This window comes from Amia ocellicauda, chromosome 10, assembly GCF_036373705.1.
Source record: "Amia ocellicauda isolate fAmiCal2 chromosome 10, fAmiCal2.hap1, whole genome shotgun sequence".
NCBI classification, from domain to species: Eukaryota; Metazoa; Chordata; class Actinopteri; order Amiiformes; family Amiidae; genus Amia; species Amia ocellicauda.
This window is the reverse complement of record NC_089859.1, coordinates 27,648,666-27,674,007: the sequence shown is the minus strand read 5'-3', so window position 1 is coordinate 27,674,007 and position 25,342 is coordinate 27,648,666. Positions and strand designations below refer to the sequence as shown.

At 36.6% G+C, this 25,342-nt stretch overlaps 1 protein-coding gene across 1 annotated transcript; it reads right to left on the bottom strand.

Moving 5' to 3' along the window:
* Positions 1–39: 39 nt before the first annotated feature.
* Positions 40–24,998, bottom strand: dgat1a (diacylglycerol O-acyltransferase 1a). The gene is made up of 17 exons (XM_066715813.1): positions 24,603–24,998; positions 21,609–21,696; positions 12,864–12,904; positions 11,602–11,687; positions 10,571–10,623; positions 9,847–9,952; positions 8,215–8,343; positions 7,205–7,279; positions 7,019–7,122; positions 6,524–6,562; positions 6,226–6,267; positions 6,083–6,127; positions 5,243–5,355; positions 3,675–3,740; positions 3,130–3,217; positions 2,279–2,341; positions 40–2,080 (listed from the first exon to the last, which is right to left on the bottom strand). The coding sequence occupies exons 1-17, from the start codon at positions 24,839–24,841 to the stop codon at positions 1,922–1,924; spliced, it is 1,536 nt and encodes a 511-aa protein (XP_066571910.1). The 5' UTR covers positions 24,842–24,998; the 3' UTR covers positions 40–1,921.
* Between the last annotated feature and the right edge of the window lie 344 nt (positions 24,999–25,342).

Genomic DNA, 25,342 nt, shown 5'->3' with positions numbered 1-25,342 from the left:
TGGCTAGGGACACACTAATTGAAAGAAATGTTAACAAAATTCAGAAGGCAAGCTTTTATTTTACAAGCACATTAGCTAACACAATGGTAGCTAAACACACTGAAAAATAAAACGGCAAGTATTGAAATGTACAAAACACTTCCATTACGAAAAACAAAACAAATCACAAAACAGGTATTTTCTGGAACATCCTGATCCATCAACAGGAGAAATTCAAATGTCTCCTCCCTGTCGGCCCTTTATGCATTTTCTTTAAATGTACCACTAGTTGTACCTTGAAGGTTAAAGTAGATTCTTACAACAAAAACATTTTTTTTTATATATATATAAAAAAAAATCAAATAAAAAAAATCCCTTTTTCAAAACTAAATTAAACGTTTTAAATACTACAATAGCAGTATGTTATCTCACTTATGAAACCAGTAAAATATTTATTTATGTGACTGACACATTCTGCTTGTCTTCTGATGAGAATCCAAAGTAACTCTGGAGCATCTGCATCCCTGAATGCACATTTTCTTATAAATGCCTTTGAATACTGTACATTACCTGAAAGAAATCATGTGAGTAGATCTGTCTACCCTGCCAGACACTCCATGAGTGACAATACTCAGTACAGTATTGGGGGGCGGAGAATAAATCAAAACATTGTCCACTGTATATCCACAATATTTTTTAAACCAATATTATTAATGCAGCAGTAAATACCCAAAAGCCTAGATTGAATACAAACATGTTACAGTATCGACAATTTAGACAAAACAAAACAAAAATGCTGCCGAGAAGGAAACCTCTTCTGAGAAACTTTCGTTTGCCAGAAAATGTACTTGTTTAAAATTGTTCAGATATTTCCACAGCGGTACATATTAACATGAAGGTAATTAAGGTAGACGATGCTTTTTCACTTTATTATTTGGCAAGTTAAGAGTTACAGTATAGCAGATTCATGAGCTATACTGAATACTGAACACATGTTTCAATTCTCCCCATATAATAGGAAAATGAAAAGGCTGTGACCGTGGCTGGTCTATAAGGTGCTTTTTCATGTGTTTAAACTGTGTAAGCACTCTTAACAAGTTCAATGAGACATGATCACAATGTATACTTCCAAAACACTCAGCATCTTAAATTTAGAGATCTGACACAGAGATTATTCTAAAACTCTGCCTTCAGAGTTTGAAGTTTGAAGTCTAATTGCTAAGAGGATCTCAACTGAAACTAAAGGACACCACAAAATTGACTAGAAATTTCCTCAAAACCAACCCACAATACACATTTATGAAAAGCAGAATTAGTTTGCAGTTAATATTTCTAAGAACCGTTTTTAATAAAATCCCCTGAAAGACCACATCTGGCCATCTTAAAAGGCATCAAAGATGACCCGTTGACATGAGAAGCCAATACAAACAAAAAAAAGATATTGCCAAGATGATACGTTCAATGAGGACACTTGCATTGATCAGATTCTACTGGAGAGCGTCATTCTTAAGTAAAAAAATGAAAAAGGCATAAAAACGTCTTGAAATCTTGCTTTGACTAGGCAGTGTTTCAAAGTTACCAATCACACAAAAACATTAAGAGCCCAGCGTCTGCAATAGTAAAGTGCAGAGTATCAGTAAAGACAATACCACAGTGAGCAAGTTCCTATGGAGGGAACAGAATCACAATCCTGCTCGTAAAGACAGCTTGATACTGGACGGCAAATGATTTCCCTCTTACTGGTGTTGCCAAAGAGATCCTCATTGTATTCAGGTAATACTATAGGGATGTACCATGTTTCCCCTCTAAATCTCAATTTCTTTCAAGATGTATAAACTTTTGTTGTTCCCCTCATTTAAAAGAAAAAAATATATACACACAAGGGATTGTCATTCTTGAACCAGTAACTGTCAGGCCTCTTGGGGTTTGCTCTGTCTTACGGTCAAACGCTTGCAGCCGGGGTCTCCTCATAATTCAGGATGTAGTAGTCATGGACGTACATTAGCACCGCCACGGGCTGGCCAATGATGAGGGAGATCCACACAGCTGCGTTGCCATAGTTGCCTCTTAGAAATCGGCCAACGAACCACGCCAGAGGAATCTGAAAATGCAGACAGGGCACATGAAAAAGTTGGATGTGTGTTTAGATATCGTACTATTTATAACAAGAGGCATGACGTTAAAAAAGGTGACTATTTACATTTCTGTAGTTTCCATACAAGTACAAAAAAAAAAAAAGGAAAATAAAATGTCTCGGGACTAAAACAGAAGCGGGATAGTGTGTGTAATTAGCTCTGACCTGAGCCATCATGCCCATGAACGCCCACAGCCGGAACATCTTCAGAGGAACACTGACAAGGTACTGAGAAACGGGAACACAAATAAGACTTGCATAAAAGACTCCTATAACAGAGAACCGTAAAATCCAAATATTTACCTTGCCTGTAGGAGGCAAAGAAGAGAGCTCAAGTTATTGTTTTGCTTTAATACTTTTAGGTATCATTCAAACAGGGACAACTAGTCTCCTCTCTCGTTATCAAAGAGAGACCTTATAAGGGACAGAACATAGCTGGACCATGCAGGTGTTCCTGAAGGTTAAAATCTTAAAACTCGGATAAACTTTCTATTCTTTCTATTCCGGTTGTTCTAGTTCCATCTCTTACAACTGACAAATAGAATTTCTTGTGATGATGGATCATTTCAGCATACAAAGATGGACACATGCAAAATTATTACAAAATAAAAATTAAAACAATGAAAGCAGCTAGCTTATGGCATAAGACGGCAACCTCTTGGTTATGAAGACCACATAGATTCATAGATAGGAATCCTACCAGATATAACCTTAGTCACACCAGCAGTGTAAGTCCCTCTAAGATGGTAGGGAAAAAAATATGTATTTCAAAAAAATAAAAAATAAACTAAAATGTTAACCGACGGTCTAAATTATATTCTAGTGTTTTCAGGCTTCTTATCTGAGAAACCAATTACAACTGGAAAGTTTTGCTTATCAGACAGGTACTAAGGATTTCAATACATAATTGACGTGAGACAAGTCTGAAATAAAAAAAGGAAAAGAAACCTCTTAAATCTATTATTAAACAAGTGAGCTTCCCAGAAACCATTTGCAGATAAGCCGTCAGTCCTCACCTCATGAAAGAAAGCTGAAGCCAGGAATACTGCTGTCTGGGCCACCCATTTACTAGCGCCTCTCTTCAGTATAGGTTTGTAAAAGTGGCTTCAAAGGAAATCAAGAGATTAAAAATAATAGGACATCTGTGAACTCAAATTAGTTTGTTACACGTTTAGGCCTTGAAAACTGACAAATGATTTTTTTCCTCTCAGTGTTCAAATGAAAGTTTTTGAATGCCAATAAATACCAGATTGCTTGGAAACTGATGTGTAAAAATTATTTGATCATCTCGTTTAAATATTCTTCCTTAAAATTCAACACTACTCCACTACTCCCATTCATCATGTTCAACTTTTTAAATATAAGCTTCTCATACCTCATCCTTTAATATAATAAATAATCAATTTAGCAACATTGACTGCAAACTCTGTACTTGGGGAAGCTTTCATAGTACTGTGAATATAATGTCAGGAATTAGCATTTAGGAATCCAGGTAGAATTTGTTTGAGGTGACGGAAGAATATTTAAAAATGTAAAATAAATCTCTCACAGGGAGACTCACCGTAAACACCATTTGTGGACAGGAATATTCCAGTTCTGCCAGAAGTATGTGACTGTTTCAGAGTTCCTGCAAAACACAACCTCTTGAATGTACGTGGAATACAGACGCCTGATAATGGAGGTTAGATTGACGCACCATAAGACATATTCAGTGTTAAAAACAACTGTAGATCATTTGCTAATTTAAACTAGCCCACCCTGTTACAGATTTTTAAGATTATTTCACAATTATTCACTTTATTATTCAGGCATCTCTTTCCTGCTGAAAAATATCACAGCGGAGAGCTCTGCTGTTTCTTGTCCGCAATCAAAAAAGTATAAGTTTCTTTCAAACGTACACGCAAGATTAACAGCATGGAACAGCAGGAGATATTTATTAAATTATGTTGCAGTGTTTGTCCTAGATTTGAAGTGTTGTCAAAGCCTTCATAATACACTGTCTTATCACTGGCACTCCAGGCCAATAGCCACTTAAGCCTTTTTACCAAATTACTTCCAAGAGGCACCAGTCCTGAGGCAAAAGAGAAGACCTCTGGAAGGAAGGATTTATTACTAAGATTACCTTACAATCTTCATTTAAAAAGCATTGCTCAGAAATACCTTTCAGCAGACACAGACACACAAGCAGATGATTTGGACTGGCCTCCTCTTGGCAGCAATAAGGAACGACTCATTTCTGAGGCCTGTGACTCAGTCTTCATTATTAAAAACAGTGTGAGAAATTAGGCTGTTTCAAATTACAAATAGAAACCCCTTTCACAGCTCATTACTGGCAACTACACTTTTGAAAAAGAATCCATAATCTAAACCTAAGCACTGTCCCTGTGAGATAATTTCCTCAGCAATAAATTCAGAAGCTGGGATAACATAGAAGGTCCATTTTGGCCTTCTGAACCAAGGGGGCAAATCTGAAAACTAATATAAATTCTCCTTTACCCAAGACACTGCACCACATTCTCAGTAGCAGACCATCATTGATTACATTCTCGAAATTATTATAATGAAACAGTCAAGTTTATAGCAGTGGTTTCAAAATCCTCAACTAGACTGGCTCATAGCTAGTCTTGTTACTTTGTTATCTCGTTATGCAGGAAGTGGTGTTTAACACACATTACTGAAAGGGATGGTCTGAAAATAAGAATAATAACTGACACTGTAGTAGTGAAATTCCAGGTCATTCTTATATAATCCCCATTCTTCTCTGCAAGAAAACTCCAATCTAATTTTCTTAAAAGTTCCAGCCCTTCACATAAACACACTGGCTAAAAATAAAAGTCAAAGAAAATTGTTATATGGAGTATTGGTGAGCTTCACGATAATGACACCCACAAATTGCTCTGACACAAAATCACAGAGATTGTTTACTTTTCCAAAGTCACCTGTCTGAAAGATACAGCGATGCTAACAGAAGAGCAAAGTCACAAACACATTCAGCCGCTTTGTTTATTCTGCGTTTTAAAATCTCTTGTGCTAGGTTTCCAAGCTAAGTGCTCTCAAGTATTGCGTCACTTTGCATCATTTGAGTGGTGCGTGTTATGCCAGTGACAGAAACGATGTTTTTTCACCTACCACCAGTCTCTGTAGAACTCCCGGTCTCCGAACTGCATGAGCTCAGCTACAAAATTCATGGAGGAGTGGAAAAACCAATAGAAAAATATCAGCCAGATTAAGTGATTGGGGACCTGTTGGGGTAAAGGGAAACCCTGTGCTTTTAAACAGTTTTAAAATAAACAGGTTATTATATGACGTAAAAAAAAAAAAACATCCAGGCAATCAAACATGAAAAATTAATTCTTTTTTTTTTTTTTTTTTGTATTTTTAACAATTAAAATAACCCTTTTGATTGAGTTTTCTTTAACACAATCATACAGAAGGCCTCTGTGGAGATTCATTTGTGGGTTCAGTCCAGGCTATGCCACAAACCCACTGTGTATGGGAGCTGCTGGGGGTTGATGTATGCTGGGTTTAAGCACCATACATACATCCTTGCCTCTTCACGCACCAGTGAACCCTGTCTGTGCTGGGGTCCATGTGAAACTGTGCACTATCTGCAAGGGCTGTGCCAGTCTTGCCATTTGTGTTATGTGTGAAATGAAGTGGGTGGCTCAGAAATGCACATGTTGTAGTGGTTACTTGTGTGCGGTTTTCAACTCCCCTAAGCTGCTGCAGAAGAGACTTGGGTTGAAGTGACTCGTTATTCATGACTTTAGTTTGGTTAAAAAAAAAAAGGGCACACACAAATAACAATTCTAAATAATTATGGCAGTGTATCACCAAATTGGATTAATTACAAGTTTGCTTTTGCCAGTCCAGCTAATATTTATTTCCTCTCTCAGGGGAAAGATGGACAGCCCTTAATCTTAAAACACATAACATTATTGAGACCACTATCATACCAAGTGTACTTACAGCAAGCTTCAAGAGGCGCTCAATCATTCTCGAATAGTCCATATCCTACAAAAACAGAAAATGAGAAAGACACTGAGATACAGGGGCTAACAAAACACAATATACAGCAGGGTAAAAAAACAGGACTAATAATACCAGTTTACCTTAAATGGCTTCATTGAATTTTGAATAGTTGGAACCATCCACTGAAAAGAAAAATGGTCATATTACAACAGAATTATCCAATTGATTTTGGCAGAAATATATAACAGTGATATGTATGCTTTATTGGGGTTATAAGCTGACTGTTTATAGACTCTTAATACGCTTAAAAATACACTCTAGTTGAGGAAAACACAAAGCATTTATGAGGAGATGATGAAACTGTAAGTCTCAGTACTGGAAATGCCATTAAAATGAAGTTCCCATACCTTCTAGTATTACAGATAACACAATTCATACCTGCTGTATTAATCCCACCAACAACTGTATGAAGAATAGCTGGAGAAAAAACAAAACAAAACAAACAGGTCAGGCTTAAACAGTACATAAATCTTAAACAGGCAAACAAGTGTCTTAGGGCACAAGGAATTTATTCCCCAAATGTAAATAATAAATTAGGTGGTGTAGGGCTGCCTTCAAGTTGAACTTTCTCTACTAAAGAACACTGTGTATAATATGGTTTGTCGAACAGAAGCCTTCCTTTCTGTTTTTAATTCTTTAGGTGAACAGACCCTCAACTGTGAGATTGTAGCACTCCATACGGGTCTGATATTCAGATGGTGGTTTATAAAGCCATATAAAGGTATTATAAACAATTAAATTATGTTGCAGTTTTTCTTCGTTCGAGGCCATCAAGTAAATAAAACATGCAATAAACAAACAAACAAACAAACAAACAAAAACCTACAACGGCATTACCCTTCTAAGTGAAGATTTGAAAGCATCACCACTCACCATTTCAAAAAGCCTCCTGAGCAGAAAGCGCTTGCGTATCCGAGGAGAGCGAGGGAAATTTAATTCATAGCAGAGGGTAGGAGCGAAAAGGAAGTAGTACAGATCTGGGGAAAAGGAAAAGAAAATATTACACAATACTGATAATCTCATCTTCCTCTCGTGGCGGACACCCAGAGCTATACTGACCTCGGTGTGTGAGATTCCCTGGGTAGGACACATGAGCTTGCACTGCAGAACCATTCGACTTCTGCACCGTTGGACCTGTTCAATGGTGTAGGAAGTAGATTTAGTCAGTATAGGACGACTTCCTGCTTACAAACACACATATAGCCTTTTCCTTAACCAGTTTACACAACTAAGCAAAGGTTGTTTTCATTGTATACAGGATTTGTGTCATTTCTCCTCACAGAATTATATATAGAATGACAGTTAGCAATGTATAATCCGATATAGATTACAGCATGTGTGTTGTTAATCGTTTGTTTACCCTACTGCTTGTGCTGTACGTTTTTGGAGATGGCAACGCAAGAAACGCAAGGATCACACCATGACACGAGTTCACATACACATGCACTATAAGTATCCGGTGGGACTGTCGTATGTTCACAAACCAGCAGAGGGCAGTACATGCTGCAGTCGATTCAAAATTAAAGGTAGAATGTAGGGTACAATGTAAATATTTAAAGAAAAAAGAAAAAAGACTTACAGAAAACAGATCAGCAGTAAACAGAACAGTGCCCAAGAGAAAATGGGTCATGGAATTTATTTATACATTAGTCATAAACCTGATTAAGGCTTTTTTTTTTTCTACTTTCCAGATGCATGTAGGTATGTAGGAAGGTCAGCATAATTTCTTGCATTATGCACGAGTTCTGTAGGCGAGACAGCTCAGTACAATATCACCATCCCTGGGTGGGTGAGAAAAGCACTGTTGTGTTCTAGGACTTATTCTGCTGATCACAGGTTCTTGCCGAGATCAAACCGAGAGACGCACTGCAAATCGGAAGGCGCAAACCCACATTTTAAGAATAAGAAACAAAAGCCGCAACGTGTCCTAAAAATGCATTCTTCAATGGGGATAAAATTTTTTTTACAAAAAGGTTTCATAATCACAAGTATTTTCAGGAGTGTTACTCATAAATCCAATGCAAGCCGGAATAATAGTGTAAAGGTGCGTTCGACACATGGATACTTACAGGATTGGGATCGGGCTAGGGTGCGGGCCTTGGCCTGCCTGATCTCCCTGCACCATTTATTCACATCCTTATAGGAATACAGCTTGAGGAAGAGGATAGTGTAGACTGAAAGTGCAAAAACTGCACCAACTATTAAAAAAAAGAAAGAAAAGTGAAAGAATGAGTTTCAAGGCCCAGCGGTCAAATTTTCAAACTGTTGTTTTCCATTTCATAAGCTACTGCCTCCGTATTACTTTCATGGCCTTAGATAGGATCTGGACACAGCTTCTGGGCCTGCTTTCACAACCCCCCCCCCTCGCTTGAGAACATTTCTCTATACGATATAGAAATAACCTGCAATGCCTTTTCTACATTGTCATTACGCCACATACAACTTCGGCTGTTATACAATATAAATATGTCAGCCAAGCTAATTTCTCATTTCACAGCAAGAACCAGGTGGCTTGAAATGCAGAAAACTGCAAAAGAAGAAGCCAACTTTAAATGTAATGCTTTAGGCTTAGCAGATCCATAACCTAGCAAATTTTTTCAGTCTGAGATTGAGCCTAATTTTATTTCCAAATTTCGGTTGATGCATTCTGGTATGGTTTAGACTTGTACAGCTAATGCATATTTTACATTTTTATATGTGGAATTTTGTCTGCATGGTATTTCATTGTATTCAGGCAAGTACTAAATCAAATGGCATTGCTCAACTATCAATATATAAAATGAATTTTTGGATCTCACATGTATTTCTTAAAACTTCAAGATTCTTTGGATAAACTCCAGGAAGTGACATGCAAATTAGACCAAAAACAAAATCAAAGCAACAAGTTAAAAAAATCACCAATACATTCACGACAGACTACTGCCCATATAAACTATACTCCTTGTTGGAGCTCCTATGGATGCTATCAACACCGAGATAAAGCTAGGAGTTCCCTTGCCTAGACAGGCAGCAGTAGCACAATCACCTGACCTTGATATATAAACAGTCACCCTGTGTGAGGTACAACTGACAGATGGTGGATCTTTGTCACACCCTGTGGTGTTAACAGATGAGAGAAAAAAAACTGTCATTAAACACTTTCCCAAGGTAACAATAGAATGCAGTCTTACCTTATTCTTCATCCTTATTTTTTTTTTATAAAGGAATATAATTTTGAAAGAAGCTGGGAGCTGATTAAAATATGCTCTTTGTCAAAAGAAATAAAAGGAAACTTTGGCTTGTGGATACACTGCAGCACACAGTGAGAGTTGTGAAGTTATTTTACTACATTCAATCCATATTGTAGCAAGTTTAAAAATAAAGTAAGTGTGATCTTTTGAATGTACAACTTCTCACTGAAGTCTTCTCTAACAGTTTATCCAGGTTGAAATGATGTTCAGCATGCTTCTCCTAACCCACTCAGAATAGTATTACCTCTCTGATCTTGGAACCCACCATGTTTCCATGCAGCAACTCATTCAGCTATATTGCACCCTTACACCCTTACTGTGTCAGCCCCCTACTTGCTCCTTATTCAAATCGTAGCTGATGTTTCGGGCTATGCCTTCAAAACATACATATCAACTTCTAGGTGGCAGTTTTTTTGTACTACTTTGCATGAGGTTAGCAGTAATGAAATAGACCAGGCTAGCAAGGCTTACCTGGGGTCATAGAATTAACCATTAGGACGACAGCAACTGGGAAACACAGGATGGTAGACAGGCTGACAAAGTGGATAAAGGATCCCACACTCTCTGAAAAGGTGCCCTGAAAGAACCACATCCTTTAATTAGACTCGTACCATTGTCTCCTGTAAACGGAAATCAGTATTCTGTATACTGCATACAGTTTAACGTTCACTGGTTGCACTGGCTACTGGGACATTTCATATGCAAATCTATTCCTCTGTGCTTGAAAAGGTAATTTAAAAGAAATGTCTTTAAAACACTTACAGAATAGGAAACTAACATTTGGATATATACTTTCACAAACTCAAAGACCTATATCTATTGTTTTTATTGAATGGTTTATGGCCAGTTGTAAGATTCAGCACCTACACCCTTTGAACATGTAAATCGCTGGACTGATAATAGCCATCCAGTAAATGGGTGTGTACATCAAATACAAAGGGCATTGATTTTTATACAATAAAGAGAGAACGGGAACAAACAATTTATATTTTAGAAAGTGAAAATTGAATATTCAAGGTACCCTATCCCATTTTCAAAAATAAAGCTACAAAACCTTTGATTTTGATAAAAATGTATTCAAATAATCTTCAAAATGAAGTACATCAAGTACTGTAGTTAAATTATTCTTATAAAAAAAGAATACACTAACATAAATGCACATATTAAAATGCCCATTTTAAGAGATTATACCCACCACTGATAGCCTTCTTTCAGTGTACAATGCTGCAAATATAAATACATTTGACACTGAAAAAGAAACAGAAAATACAAGGATTTAAAAGACAGACACAGAACTGTTCCTAATTTATATAACAACAGGTATGTCCATAAGCTATATTTTGTGTTTAGAGTATGTTAAGTGTATTTTATCAGAATGTTTTAGAATTTCTGAAGTCTTCTTCCAATTGAAGTGCCAACTTAAGGTTTTGTTGCATGTTTTGAAACAAAACATATACAGTTACATATTAAAACATAATCAGCAAAAACTGCCTGAACTGAAAACCAGTTATATACGTCTTGAAATCATGAAACAACATTTTTAAAAGACTGTTGGGAAAATATATAGATAAAACAAATCAAAGCTATTTTTATAGTAAATTCTTTAGGCTTCTGTTGTTCTTTATTCTTGTTGCTGTCACTTCCTTGTGTGATACCGACAACCTGTCAGTAGGGCAGTTTTGCTAGTGAACAACTACATTAAAGAACACAAGCAGTGAAGCTCTGAGGCAAGAAGCATTTAGTGCTTTTCTATGAATCATAATGCTTTTCTGGAGACAGATTCTTAAAAAAAATAAAATTAAAATAAACGTATGACTTTCTAAAACAGTCAAGTTTTTTTATGGCATGAGCTAGGAAAGTCATATTAACGTGTCCTTTGCCAAGAAGTGCTGCTTTTAACAGAAATAAGCACTGAGGGCACTTTTTTACTTGTATCTTTAAGTGTAGGATGTTCTCCTGCAAACCAGTCATGTGATTGAAGCTCACGTGAAGATTCATTTTTTGCTGTATGCTTCAGTATATTAATAAACTAGGGCAGGGAGAAGCATCTCCGGAGACGATAACAGCAAGGCAGCAAGTAATAACCTTCCTCCAAAAACTACAGAGCATGCTACTGCTTTTAGAACAGAAGGCCCACCCCTTTAGGCAACCTCAACGCCAAACAGAGATAATGAACTTAACTGAAACTGCACTGAAAATTCCCCCAGAGAAATCTGGAATACATACCAATTACAAGGCACAGAGCTGGCCAGCTATAAGGGTCCTTTAAGAACAGTGAAACCACTTGGATTGGGTCCACTAATATACCATACCTAATTGAAAGAAATTGAAAAGAGAAGAAAAGGCAACTTAAAAGATAAGATAGGTGTTGTGTTGAACAGTATTTTACCTTAGCTATTAAACTAAGACCTAGCATATACACAGAACGTTTTTGAGTCTGCAGAACATAAGCACTTGGATATTAAGTGTCAGATGCTCAGTTCAGTCAGTTTCATTATAACTGTCATTGAAAAGTATCACATTTCATACAGTTGAGGAAATGTAAAACAAGGAAAGATCTGAAATAATTACAAATAATTAAAAAAAACAATATATAAGGCAGCACTGTAGAAGGCAGTTATTTTAAAACCAAACCAAACCAAACCAAACCAAACCCAAAGAATGCCCCTAAACCTTGGCAACTTCTACTTGGCAATATGGGGGAAAGAGGATGCAGCAATTAGTGACATCTGGGAAAAACAGCACGCTTCAAACTTGCAATATTTCACATTGCAGCATATGGCATACAGCATGGTGGCTTACACAGCTATCCGCTTTTTGAAATATTAGTTCATATTTCTTCTTGTCAAAGGTTGTGTAAATAAAGATCTGAAACAACTACATTAAAAATGTGCTATGAACTGTAATTTGTGATATACAGGGAGATTTAATTATTTAAATAAAAAGCTAACAGGTGGTTATACATAAACACATTAAATGGGATTAAAAGTTTCAAGCATAAAAGCTATGTTAATCCTGTCAAAAATAACATCAACCAAAAAAAATAAAACGGGAACACTTGAACACATGGATAATTCAGATTAGATATGTCATTTATTTGTTCCTAAGCAACAAAATCGAACTGTAGTCTTCAGAGAGTTCTTCAATGTTTTTTAAAAATCTGTCCAATTGGCCCATTAATCAAACAGGACTACAAACTTGTTAGAATTAAAACACTGAAATAATATTCTTTGTAAAGGGTTCTGACTAGAAGGAGATTAACATCATATTTTCTTCATCTCTTTTTAAAACCAACCCTGGTCTTCCAAACCCTAAAACCATTTATAAACTGTACATTGCTGTAAAGTATGACATTTTTATATGTATATATTGACTAGTATTGACTGGGCAGTAACGGTATCTTTAAACATAATACCATGTGCAAGTTCACAAAAAGAAATAGGAAAACATGTTTGGTGTACATATGATGTATTATACTTAATACTTACTTTATTAGGTTCTCTAGGAAAAGACGTGCATTGCTCAAGACCTGAAATAGACAACACATACTGTAATCAATACATATGTACAACTAGTCTGTTGCAAGAATTTGATAATCTCTCTTATCACCAAACTAACCACTTAAGAATTTACCTCCATCCTTCAGGAGATAGAAAGAGGTTTTCCAATGTGAAGAGAGAGTTCACTCTGATAACAGCTGGATGAAAGGTGTAAAAGACAGATCAAAGTCTTCAAAGATATGGATCTGAGAGCCATACTCACTTACCACAGCCATAAAGTAGCAACGATAGAATCTGCAATTAACACTAAACAGTCTTCAGTAATATCGTTATTGGGAAAAAACTAATAAACGTCTTAGGTTTAAGAGTTTGGCAATCATTTTTACATTTTCTCAAATGCTAAGCTCATGATTTACAAAGAGCAGCAGTTCTCTGATAGTCCTATGTCATTTTAAAGAATATGCATCTGCTGGTGTTTAACAAAGATACACATTTTAACATAAAAGCTTCAATAATTTGTAACTCAAAAAGAACAAACAGATTTAGATTCAAATTATTACTTCATATACTACACTTGGAGAAGGTCCAGGACAAACCACTGGTGTCGAGTCATTGGTATGACCTCAATTGTATGTCATGTTGAGTAATACATTTAAACTCTCTGAACTTGTGTAGGGCTGAAATTAACTCTGAATAGTACAGCAACCTCATACCCCATAGAACATTTCAACGGGGACAGACATACATCCATCCATCTTCCACAAGTTGGGGCAGAAAGGAAAACAGATGTAATTCCATTGCTCACGATGGGTTGCCACTACGTGTATATTTTGTGGTACTACTTGTGGTGGAGAAAGGGCTATGACCTTATGTTAGAAGTAGAAAGAGAGAGATTTATACTTCTTAAATTAAAAAAAGGAATTGTGTTAATTAAAGCATTGACGTTTTTGTGAAAATCAATAGCAGTATTTTTCTATCCAATTCATCCACTATGTTTAAAAAACCAAAAAGAGACTGACTTCTTCCATAGTGTGAAATTCATATGAACTGAAAGTTCTGGAGTAAAATGCAGTATATGAAGAGTGGGAAGAGGAAGAAAAAAAAAAAAAAAAAGGAATTTGCAGGTAAGAAAAAAGTGCCTACTTTTACATTTCCTTTAAAAATGCTGCATACATCATTGGGTTCTCTCTGGAACAGGACTGCAGAGCTGTGTGCTGGCTCCCCACAAAAATACAGCACACATTAATCTTCATCTCCCAGTTGTTATTTTTGTATCCATTCTCCCTTGTGTGTACGTACAAGCGGGCTATGATTGTTCCGGCTGTGTGCCAATCAGCAATAAACAGCTGTATCTTCCAAACAAGTTCTCTTTAAATCTCCCTACCCCTGTATCTCAAAGTGTGGGAATGCTGGAGCAACTTCCCCAGGGAACAGCCTGCCTCACATTCCCTGTGTGATAGGTAAACTAAATTATGCAAGTCAGCATTCTGTATGTTTTACACTAAAAACAAGCAATATTAAACATTTATGAAATAGTTTAATATGCTTTTTATTTACATACATGCATTATGGTAGTGTGCATTTATTGTAATTCCGAAGTACGAACTGCCAGGGGTGCTTGGTAAATACTCCGGCTTCGCTTTCAAGAGCTAAAATAAGAAATGTCATTGCGGATAATAATCTATATACCAATTTGGTTTGTTCTCCTTTCTGTCTTTTTTCACTGTGCCAATTTTCCACTTTGGTTTGTAATTTCTCATTATTAAAAATACAAAGAATGCTGCATGTTCTGCAGCAATAAGATAAAAGTTCACAAAGTATTAAAACATATCCCCATTCTGATGTCAAAATTATCTTGTTTCAAAGAGTGGATTAATACCATCATAAGAATTTTATATTTATTCTGGGTTGCTTTGAAGGAAAATACTTAGTTGGCGGCACTCCAAATTTTACAATTCAGAGGGGCTAGCTGTTGCAGGCTGTTTATTTTAAGATGTCACACGATACGGTTTTCTCTTTCTTTTCTCCCTGAAAGATGTACAGCAATTAGCATATACTAGGCAATTGTAATACAGGCTACGGATTTGCACTTGTAATGCAAATGGATATCCTCTAAATAAACCCTTTTACTGACTCATAGAATTATGTCTCCTTTAGGAAAAACACACCCCTTTAAAAAAAAAATAATAATAATTAAAAAAAAGAATAATAATAATAATAAAAAAAAAATATATATATATATATATATATATATATATATACACACAGTGAGGGAAAAAAGTATTTGATCCCCTGCTGATTTTGTACGTTTGCCCACTGACAAAGAAATGATCAGTCTATAATTTTAATGGTAGGTGTATTTTAACAGTGAGAGACAGAATAACAACAAACAAATCCAGAAAAACTTAGTTATACATTTATTTGCATGTTATTGAGGGAAATAAGTGTTTGATCCCCTATCAATCAGCAAGATTTCTGGCTCCCAGGTGTCTTTTATACAGCTAACGAGCTGAGATTAGGAGCACTCTCTTAAAGGGAGATCTCCACTAATCTCAGCTCGTTACCTGTATAAAAGACACCTGTCCACAGAAGCAATCATCAATCAGATTCCAAACTCTCCACCATGGCCAAGACCAAAGAGCTGTCCAAGGATGTCAGGGACAAGATTGTAGACATACACAAGGCTGGAATGGGCTACAAGACCATCGCCAAGCAGCTTGGTGAGAAGGTGACAACAGTTGGTGCGATTATTCACAAATGGAAGAAACACTAAATAACTGTCAGTCTCCCTCGGTCTGGGGCTCCATGCAAGATCTCACCTCGTGGAGTTTCAGTGATCATGAGAACGGTGAGCAATCAGCTCAGAACTACACGGGAGGATCTTGTTAATAATCTCAAGGCAGCTGGGACCATAGTCACCAAGAAAACAATTGATAACACACTACGCCGTGAAGGACTGAAATCCTGCAGCGCCTGCAATGTCCCCCTGCTCAAGAAAACACATGTACAGGCCCGTCTGAAGTTTGCCAACATCTGAATGATTCAGAGGAGAACTGGGTGAAAGTGTTGTGGTCAGATGAGACCAAAATCGAGCTCTTTGGCATCAACTCAACTCGCCGTGTTTGGAGGAGGAGGAATGACCCCAAGAACACCATCCCCACCGTCAAACATGGAGGTGGAAACATTATGCTTTGGGGGTGTTTTTCTGCTAAGGGGACAGGACAACTGCACCACATCAAAGGGACGATGGACGGGGCCATGTACCGTCAAATCTTGGGTGAGAACCTCCTTCCCTCAGCCAGGGCATTGAAAATGGGTCGTGGATGGGTATTCCAGCATGACAATGACCCAAAACACACAGCCAAGGAAACAAAGGAGTGGCTCAAGAAGAAGCACATTAAGGTCCTGGAGTGGCCTAGCCAGTCTCCAGACCTTAATCCCATAGAAAAGAGTTGCCAAACGTCAGCCTCGAAACCTTAATGACTTGGAGAGGATCTGCAAAGAGGAGTGGGACAAAACCCCTCCTGAGATGTGTGCAAACCTGGTGGCCAACTACAAGAAACGTCTGACCTCTGTGATTGCCAACAAGGGTTTTGCCACCAAGTACTAAAATTATAGACTGATCATTTCTTTGTCAGTGGGCAAACGTACAAAATCAGCAAGGGATCAAATACTTTTTCCCCTCACTGTGTGTGTATATATATATATATATATATTACTAAGTGTCAATGCTTGGATTGAGGATTTGAAAAACAAACACTTCAGAAACAATATATATTTGAATGCTATTAAAATAAGTTGATAAGGGGGATCAAACAAGTACTACTAAAAGGTTTAAATTTAAAATTATTATATTATTATTAACTGGCCAGGATAACCTCTACTGGTGCAACACATATATTCTGTATTATAACAGTATAGGGAGTGTATACTGTGTGTAACCTACAATACAGCAGAATGCAAGTTATATATTTTATTTTAAAAAATATACAGAATCAACAATTAAAGTATTTATATGAGCAGTCCTTAAACTTTACTAGTTCTAAAAGACTATGGACACTCCTTAAATAGAAAGAAAGCACTACTGTAAACCATCTGTTTCTATATTCTAAGATTGAGCAAAATTAGAAACAAATTGTGTTGTACCAGTTCATTGTGTTATCAGTGAAACATTTTAATCTCTACATTAGCTCAATACATGTTGTATGCAAAAGATAACTTGGCCTGCCCTTAACTCAGTGAGCTGCATGAAACTGAGCCAAGGCATTGTACTGCACCAATGTCACCTTCGAGCACCTTGATACTGAGCTCCAGTAAATCCACAGTAAACTGTACACAGCAGGCACAACCACACATCACAGCAGGGGGAACTACATTACTGATTTAATTCTTCATATTAAAGCTCATAATAGAATTCTATTTTGTAACGAAACACAAAATTATAGTTCTTTCCTATGACAACTGTGGAGTACAGGGATTATAAGATGTATACTGCTACTGATGTATAGTCATCCACTTACAGTTAGACTTATTTACCATAAAAGAAAAAATAGTATTGTAATGGTAATTTCTGGTATTTTAATCGTGCTTCTTCTGTTTAACAACTGGCTTTACAGAACAAAGGAATTGCCCAAATCCTCATCAGACCCGTGTGTGACAATGGGGATCAGCAGAAAAAACGAATTCAGAATTTCAGCATGCAGCTAAACTAAAAATAAATATGCCTAATTTGCTTTTCTACTCGAAAAATTGAATAACAATAACAACAGAGAACTTTGATACTAGTTTGTGTGCAATAAAGCTTCTGCCTAAATCACTGCAACTGCCAGTATACAGCCGATGTTGTGGATTTAAGAAGAAAATTCTGCGAAATACTGCATACCACTTATATTTAACATATTTAAAGCTTTGCTACTGGTGTCCTTAAAGCAAAAGTAGAGAAACAGCTGGTCATTATTGATATGCCATGTCTCCATATTGCCAGTGGTAGAGGTCAGAGTTTATCAAGCTGCTTTCTATTAGGGACGGACAGTCCGCATTGAAACACACCGAATGAATAATGTATAGGTGCAGGGCTTCCTAGTAATGCAACGTTATGGTACTGCAGTGTCTTTTCTCTTGGCTACATGAAAAGGATGCTATTCAGTGCGTTTAAAAATAGCACACAATGCTTAGACACATTCACTCTGAAGCTGCCATTGGTGCCTCAGCACTGTAATGCCACTGCAGATGGGTTTTGCCTCAGTGAAAAAGTGTTTTTCATCATTACATTTTTGACAATTTTACATGTATTGTACAGAGGGTTTGCATGAGGAAATATCACTGGGGTGAGGGTGGATTCAGAAAATATATTATGCAGGGACTTAATTATAGCTTTCAGAATAGGTGAATAAAGTTTAGCAAGAATATATATTGGACTAAAATATAATGCATACACTGATTTAAGGTTAGAATTAATCAAACAAAAATGCTGGGTGGTCCCTATTATTTCTGCCTGACCTTTAGAAATGTGATATATGTGAAATATTACTTTTCATGTGAAAACACAAAATCCTGAAAATAATAATCTGAACATACTTATTAAGGTAAACCTAATTCTGTGACATTTGCAGCACTTTAAGGGAACAAACCAACACATTTTGTGATAACCCCCAGCCAGAAACATGAAGACCTTGAGATCTCTTCAGTTTTAATGAATCTGTATATTTTTTTGTTGCGTTTCCCACCCAGAACAAATGGTCTAAAAGGTCTCCTCTCCTCAGTTTTTTTGTGTGTGTGTTCTCTTCCTACATGCCCCACAGGCAGGTCCTCTTCCATTCAGTATGTCTGTCTTTGATCTCAGTTCGTACACATGAAGTGAAAGAACGCCATTCAGAACATGCCACTCACCTCAGATAATATTCACTGTTAAAGATGCATTTTGCTTTATGGACACTACTTTACCAGCTTTACTGTTGCTGTTCAATTGTCAGGTAGTAAGAAACTAAACTCAAGCAGGTATTAATTTAGAAAGAGACAGGAATGTGTCTGATTCCTGTTGTTAAAAAAAACATGCAGCTGTGCATTTGTAAGATCCAAGTTACAAATGAACTGTCTCTACCTATAAAATAGATGGAAAAATAAACTCTTGAAATGAAAAGATAAGATAACTCATGTTAACATCATGTTATGTTGGTGCCAAATGATTATACCCATTATATCTATGGAAGCAATTGAATAGGGGTGATATTACTTTAGGAGATGACAAATTCACTGGGATACATTTTTGAACTAGGCCCAGTTCTAAACATATCCTGCTTTAAAGTCAGGGAGTGCTTCTAAAAAACAGTTCATACCAGCAAGCCTAGTCTACAGCCTGGAGACTAGCAGACACAAAGCCACAATAGCATCTGGTTGGTTTAACAGAATTAGTTGCATTACACAGGAACTATAGACATAATGAACGCTTCATTTAACTTGAAGTAAGACCAACAGATATAGCCTATTCACAGACATGCTCTTTTGTTTCTGCCTCCCTGTGTAGTCAAAGTCACCCGAGAAGTATGCTTGATTTATGAATGAGGATATAAACCATGATCCTAAGTGAGACTTTTTGACACAAAAACCACACAGGAAAACTGGTGCCAGGACATTATTATTTTAAAAACAAGAAAAACAAGACAAAACATTATCACAGTACAAAATCTAGCCATTTCTGTTGTGATAATTCTGTCAAATTGTTGTCACTCAAACAAAGGCATAATTAGAGATAAACACTGAAAGCTGCTGTGTGCCAACATTATGCTTTTCTAAATTAAAACCATTTAAATGAAGCAAACAAGTGGAGGCTTAATACACAGATAAGTGGAAGATGCTGTGTAATTTATAGGTTTGGAAACATAGTTCAGAGGATTGCAGTGTTATTCTTTCTACAGTTTATCATGTGTATAGATCTGACCGGTTACATTTGTTTTATTGCAAGGCCTAAGTGATTGACTAAGTGCTCATATGGTTTTGATTTTACACTTTTGTGGAAAAAGGAAATCCTCGAGTCCATGTGCTTTCCTATGCCCTGTGGTGCAGTGGTTTGTCAAACTGGAAACACATTGAAAACCTGTGAGAAAATCAGCAAAAGCTTTTAGATATAAGTATTAAAAAAAACTCTCCAAAAGTGCTAGGGGGCATTTCCATCGTACTGCGTACTGAAGCTGTTTCAATTTAATATCGGTTCTAATTATTACTACATGAGCAGATTAAATTGTGACGTTCACACTCATAGAAGCCAATGTTTTTTTTTCTGCCTACTTTGACTCCTCCCTGCTCGGGGGAATTTACAGTAACAGTTTTGGTAAATAGTATGCATCGTCCTCTGTTGCAACAATGGAAGTGCACATATCAGGAAAAATACAGACTTGCCCATTTTTGCATCACTGGTGACACCTGTCAATTTATGTGGTAATTTTCTAACCATGAATACCAAATAGATACATTATATTATTTTTTTGTATATATCTCTTGATATATGCACATACATTTTTGTCTATTTATAAGTTGTATTATTCTTATTTTTAATTATTGTGCCATTCAACCCACCTACATTTATTCTTCCTTAAATGCTTGCAGTACCTTCTGTGCATTAATCATAGCAAAAAGACTAGCCTAACTTCTTTAAAATTACAGTTAGAATTAAATCGGTGGGAAGTGGTACCAGGCATTTGAGCAACAGGTAGAATTTGACCTGTCTGCATTTGTTTCAAAATTTTCTGATACAACACAATCCTTCAGGAATAAGAATTTAAATTTATTACAAAACATTACTATTTGACCATTATACAATTGATTTTAGTTGCTCTGTATCAGTCTGCATGGTATTCAAGCGTTTTATGGATTTAGTGCAGATGGACAAAATAAAATAATTATTTTATGCCAATCAGTGATATCACTTTCTTTCAAATATTATTATGAAGTTAATTATTTAATCGGAGCCAGAGCATGGAGCTGGAGCAGCCACTAACTGACCGAAGCAGATCAGTTCAAGCTCCAACATCCGTGAATGGTACTACACATCAACAGGAATGTTCATTACATCAGAATTTCATAATGAAAACATAAATTAATTAATGTAATCAGAATGTGCTGGGTGGAAGAATTGAGTTTTTGGTTTAGAAAGCAATGCATGCAGGTTTGAAATAATTCAGATAAGGCACTTCTAATGAACTCATAATACAGGTACAACTATAGCATTAAGAACACTAAACAGTATTTAGACAAAAGTATTCATAATATCCTGCAATTTATTGATCACATACAATAGATCAAGTTGGTATAGGCTTACAACTAGATTTTTTATACGTTTTTATTGATCCGTGTGAAAATTATATCCTGGTTATTTCTTACCCAATTACATATTTTTAGTTTGTTAAATCTGAGTTGTATTTGAAACCATTTAACTGCCATGGACATATTTAAAGATTTGTTTTTATTTTGCAAGTTGCCTGCTTTTAAAACAGCACTGCTCAGCACTATAACTGCATAGCCTAATCTTTCAATAAAATTTGATTTACAACCGTAATATGGTTTGGTGGGAAAAATAAACAGATACTGTATAGAGTTTTTGTTTCTCATTGATTTATGGGTTTTTCATTGCCACTACTTATGGCATGCAATACCAGCTAAAACAAAAGCTTGATTTTCTCATTTTTAGTTGGAACAGAATTAGCCTCTAAAGAACAAATTGTATGATTAGGTACTTACCAGCATGACAACACACCAGTTCAGTATCCCCCTGTAGTTGCTGTAGCCACTGGCTGAGCTGAGCAGGGACTCCTGTAGCTTGTGGCAACTAGGGAACACAAAAACACACAGGGCAAATAAACACAATTATATTAAATTGAGTGAAGTGACCTCTATCATTCTAAAAAAGAATGAGCATCAATAACACCTGCCAGAACTCAAGTTACAGCTTGGGGAGAGAAAGTCAATAAATTAAAATTAAATCTTTGCTACAATCCTGGATGGATTACTCCTTGTATTTATGGTTTGCCTTAGCTGGACTTTATTATAACACTGCGGTTACCAACTAGCTTTGGCAAACTTAATTTAATGCATGCGTGTGTGTGTATAAAATATAACACAGAATATAGAGCCTTCAACTTTTTTTTTTTTTGTTGGATTGAAACTGACATTTTGTTAGTGCCTCAAAGTTTAATGCATTTAAATTAGGATTATTTTTTTTTCCAATTTTTAAAATGTCATTAGCTTAGATGTATTAGCATTTCAAAATATTTCCCTTAAGCTTAAATCTCAGCACTTCAGACAACTGACCTAATGAAAACCCAGAGTGCTCTACAAATCGGAAACCACAACTGCCAGAGTCCTCATTACCTCGCCATGCTGTGCTCTGTAGAAAGTATCATTTTGGGGAGGCCAGCTAGAATTATATCAATTTCTTCCCCTCATATTTTATTCCCCCCCCCCAAAAAGCCAATAATTTTTAATACAGCTCTGGGCTACACTACGAAAAGGGTAATAGGTCTACTTTTCAGGCAAACATATTTTGTGAAGTCAAACAGTCAGCTTTCATACTTCGAATACTTGCTCTCCTATCCTGTAAAATAACTGAAACAAACGTTATGGTCTAAAAAGGTTATACTTAGCAAGTGTACTTTTTAAATCAACATACCTGTTCCTGCTGCCCCCTCCCCCCTCCCATGCTGAGGTTAATATATGCCTTTAATGACCTTAAACCTTCTGAGTTGTGCAAACACCAAGGACACACCTTGAATATCTACAGAACATCCCTTTCAAGGCAACGACACAAAGAAATTAGTTAAGCTTTTAAGTTTCACTAACTAAACAAACCACATCGCAATGACACACAGTGATAGAATCGAATATCGAAGACTAGGGAACATTACTATGAAAAATGTGCCACATGAGATGTTAGTTTAGGGTGGGAAAAATATAAAAAGGCAGATCATACATATTTATCAGACAATCACATTCCAACCTGTACAAATCAATGGTAAAATGTGGGGAAAGTTTTTTTATAACATGTTTCGGTATGCTTGAAATGACATGATGATTCTCAAGGGATTTATTCATATGGGGAAACAAAATACCTGATGATTGCAAATTAAATATTTAAAGTTTGATAAGACATTCACTGTAATCAAGAAAATGGTTTGCAAGTGAATTAATTCTGCATCCCTTCTACTACCTTGTGGGATAGCATAGGAATGAAGAGCCATCTGGCCTAGCCTGTGGAGGCTATTGTCTGTGTACGCAGAGTAAATTAATATTATCCTTCTACTTTTTGCACAATGTAGTCTAATACACACACAATACAATATCTGATTACCATATGACTTAGAGCCATGCTGTATACAGTGCTGTACTACAACATTTACACTCTTGACTTTCAAAGTGAGACAATTTCCGGAAAGAGCCGTAAAATTGCACATTTTGCAACAGACTTGCGCAACGAGTGGACCTTCTGTGTGTTCGATAGGCAACAGCATTATTGGGAAATGCTATATCTGACATTTTACCTACTGTACATGTACTGACACTATAACCTGTGGTATGAACTTAACCGGTTTATTTTTTTGTTAACAGGTATTAGCAAGAAAAGGACAATTCAACAATAGCATCATATTTATAAGCAATACAAATGACTGGGTGTAATCTAGCTCTGTTAACGATTTCCTCAGATTAAACCCTTTCAGCTGGTTTCATAGACCTCAATGAGCATTAGTCTTGAACGATCCTAACTTTTAAATAAGGTTGGATAGACGGCTGCTCTGTGTATGAGAAACCAGAGCCATGAGCCATGAGTTATGAGTTATGAGTTATGAGTTATGAGTTATGAGAATGTTGTTTACATTCTGGTAGAGATCCAGCAACAGGGCAGTAGGCAGAACAGTTCAAGTGAATAAGGACTTCCATTCATTTCTGAAACAGATCCCTTATCCTTTAAGAAACAGCTGATCTTAGGTCAACTTTAGGCAAATATATATAGAGATCAGCTCAATACCAGCACAGGGCTACGCACAGGGCTACACACAGGAGGCAACTGTAAATGTGCATGCTTATATTATCACTTGATTAAATGTGTGCAAGTGTATCTTACCCTGTTGCTGGCATGGGATGAACAACAAGCAAAACGTGTTTTATTTTCATCTTGTTTGCTCACAACTTAAGATCTGAAGTATCAATAAGCCAATGAAAACATCAAGTCAAACCAAGTGCAAACACAAGTTGTGCAGCCTGGACTTGCAATGAAACATGTTTACCTACATACCGTGTAGTCTAATATTATATATTTTTAATCTAAATTGCAAGCTCCTAAAGCACTACACCATGATAAAACAGATAAGGAGTTTCAAAGTGTAGGACATTGCAAAAACTAAACCAACAACCTCAGCAATACAAAGATCCAGCCTAACAAGTATGTGTGGCAGTGGGAAACATAAAGAAATGTGATGGCCTGGGATAATGTTGACCATGGTATAAACAGTAGCATTTGGGGGGCGACTTATGCACTACATGCAACTATACTTTTTAGGTTTCTTTGTGCAAGTAAGCAGTTTCTAAAGGAAACACTCATGGGTGTTGTCACCTCAGTCATTTGGACGTGTAGCTACACTATTCCGCATTCTTGCAAACAGCCTAAGGACAGGTATACCAAACACAGCCTGATCGTAGTGTAAGTCACAGAAAAAGATCAATGGACAAACTATCGATTACCTGAGTCTGTCATAGTTGTTTTCAGGCTTTCCCTTCTCCTTCTCCTTTCTCGATACCGCGGACGCATCTTGTATCTTTTCCTCTTTCCCTCTCGCATTGTTATTGCTGCTGCTGTACTTTGTATCAATAGTTTCTCCCCCAGACTTGCTACCGTTCGCTCTCAAACTTGACCCCGATCCACCCGAGATGGTGGTTCTCCTTTTACGGCTCGCAGGCCCTTTCTCGTGTTTATCTCCCATTTTCTGGAGGAGGCATTCAAAGCTTGGTGTATAAATGAAAGTTGTCCTCAAGTTTACTGGATGGCAGCTCAACCCGTCTCTTGGCTACTCAAAGGGGTAGCCTTTCACCAACCCCTTCTCTGTTGCCAAGACATCCTCCACAGGCAGTGTGGCGAAAAGTCGCGTTGACCATGGGAGATGTAGTTCACTTGTCTCAATGGGAAAACCGGGAATGCTGGGAGTTGAAGTTTCATCGTCTCAAGAGATTTAAGAAAGGTTTATTTGCCTTTCACTTAAATGACAACCTACGTATATTGTACCTCATTTAAATGTACGTATCTGAGTACATCAATACTGCTGCTTGGAAAAGGCGAAGATAGAACTAGTTGTATATTAGCACTACTTCTACTACTATTCCTATACTACTAGTAGTATTTACAACAATAGCCTAATTAAGAAAATGAAGAAATAAATAAAGATAATTAAAGTAATTATAAATGTAATTTATTTGTTTCTGCTGTT

Bases quoted from the DNA above. Each gene is read 5' to 3' on its own strand.
- dgat1a (XM_066715813.1), bottom strand. From the start codon at position 24,841: ATGGGAGATAAACACGAGAAAGGGCCTGCGAGCCGTAAAAGGAGAACC. The intron at 9,953-10,570 runs GTGGGTATAATC...TGGTTCTTTCAG, and splicing joins CTGAAAGAAGGCTATCAGTG to GGCACCTTTTCAGAGAGTGT. The intron at 6,268-6,523 runs GTATGAATTGTG...TTTTCTTTTCAG, and splicing joins TGGTGGGATTAATACAGCAG to TGGATGGTTCCAACTATTCA.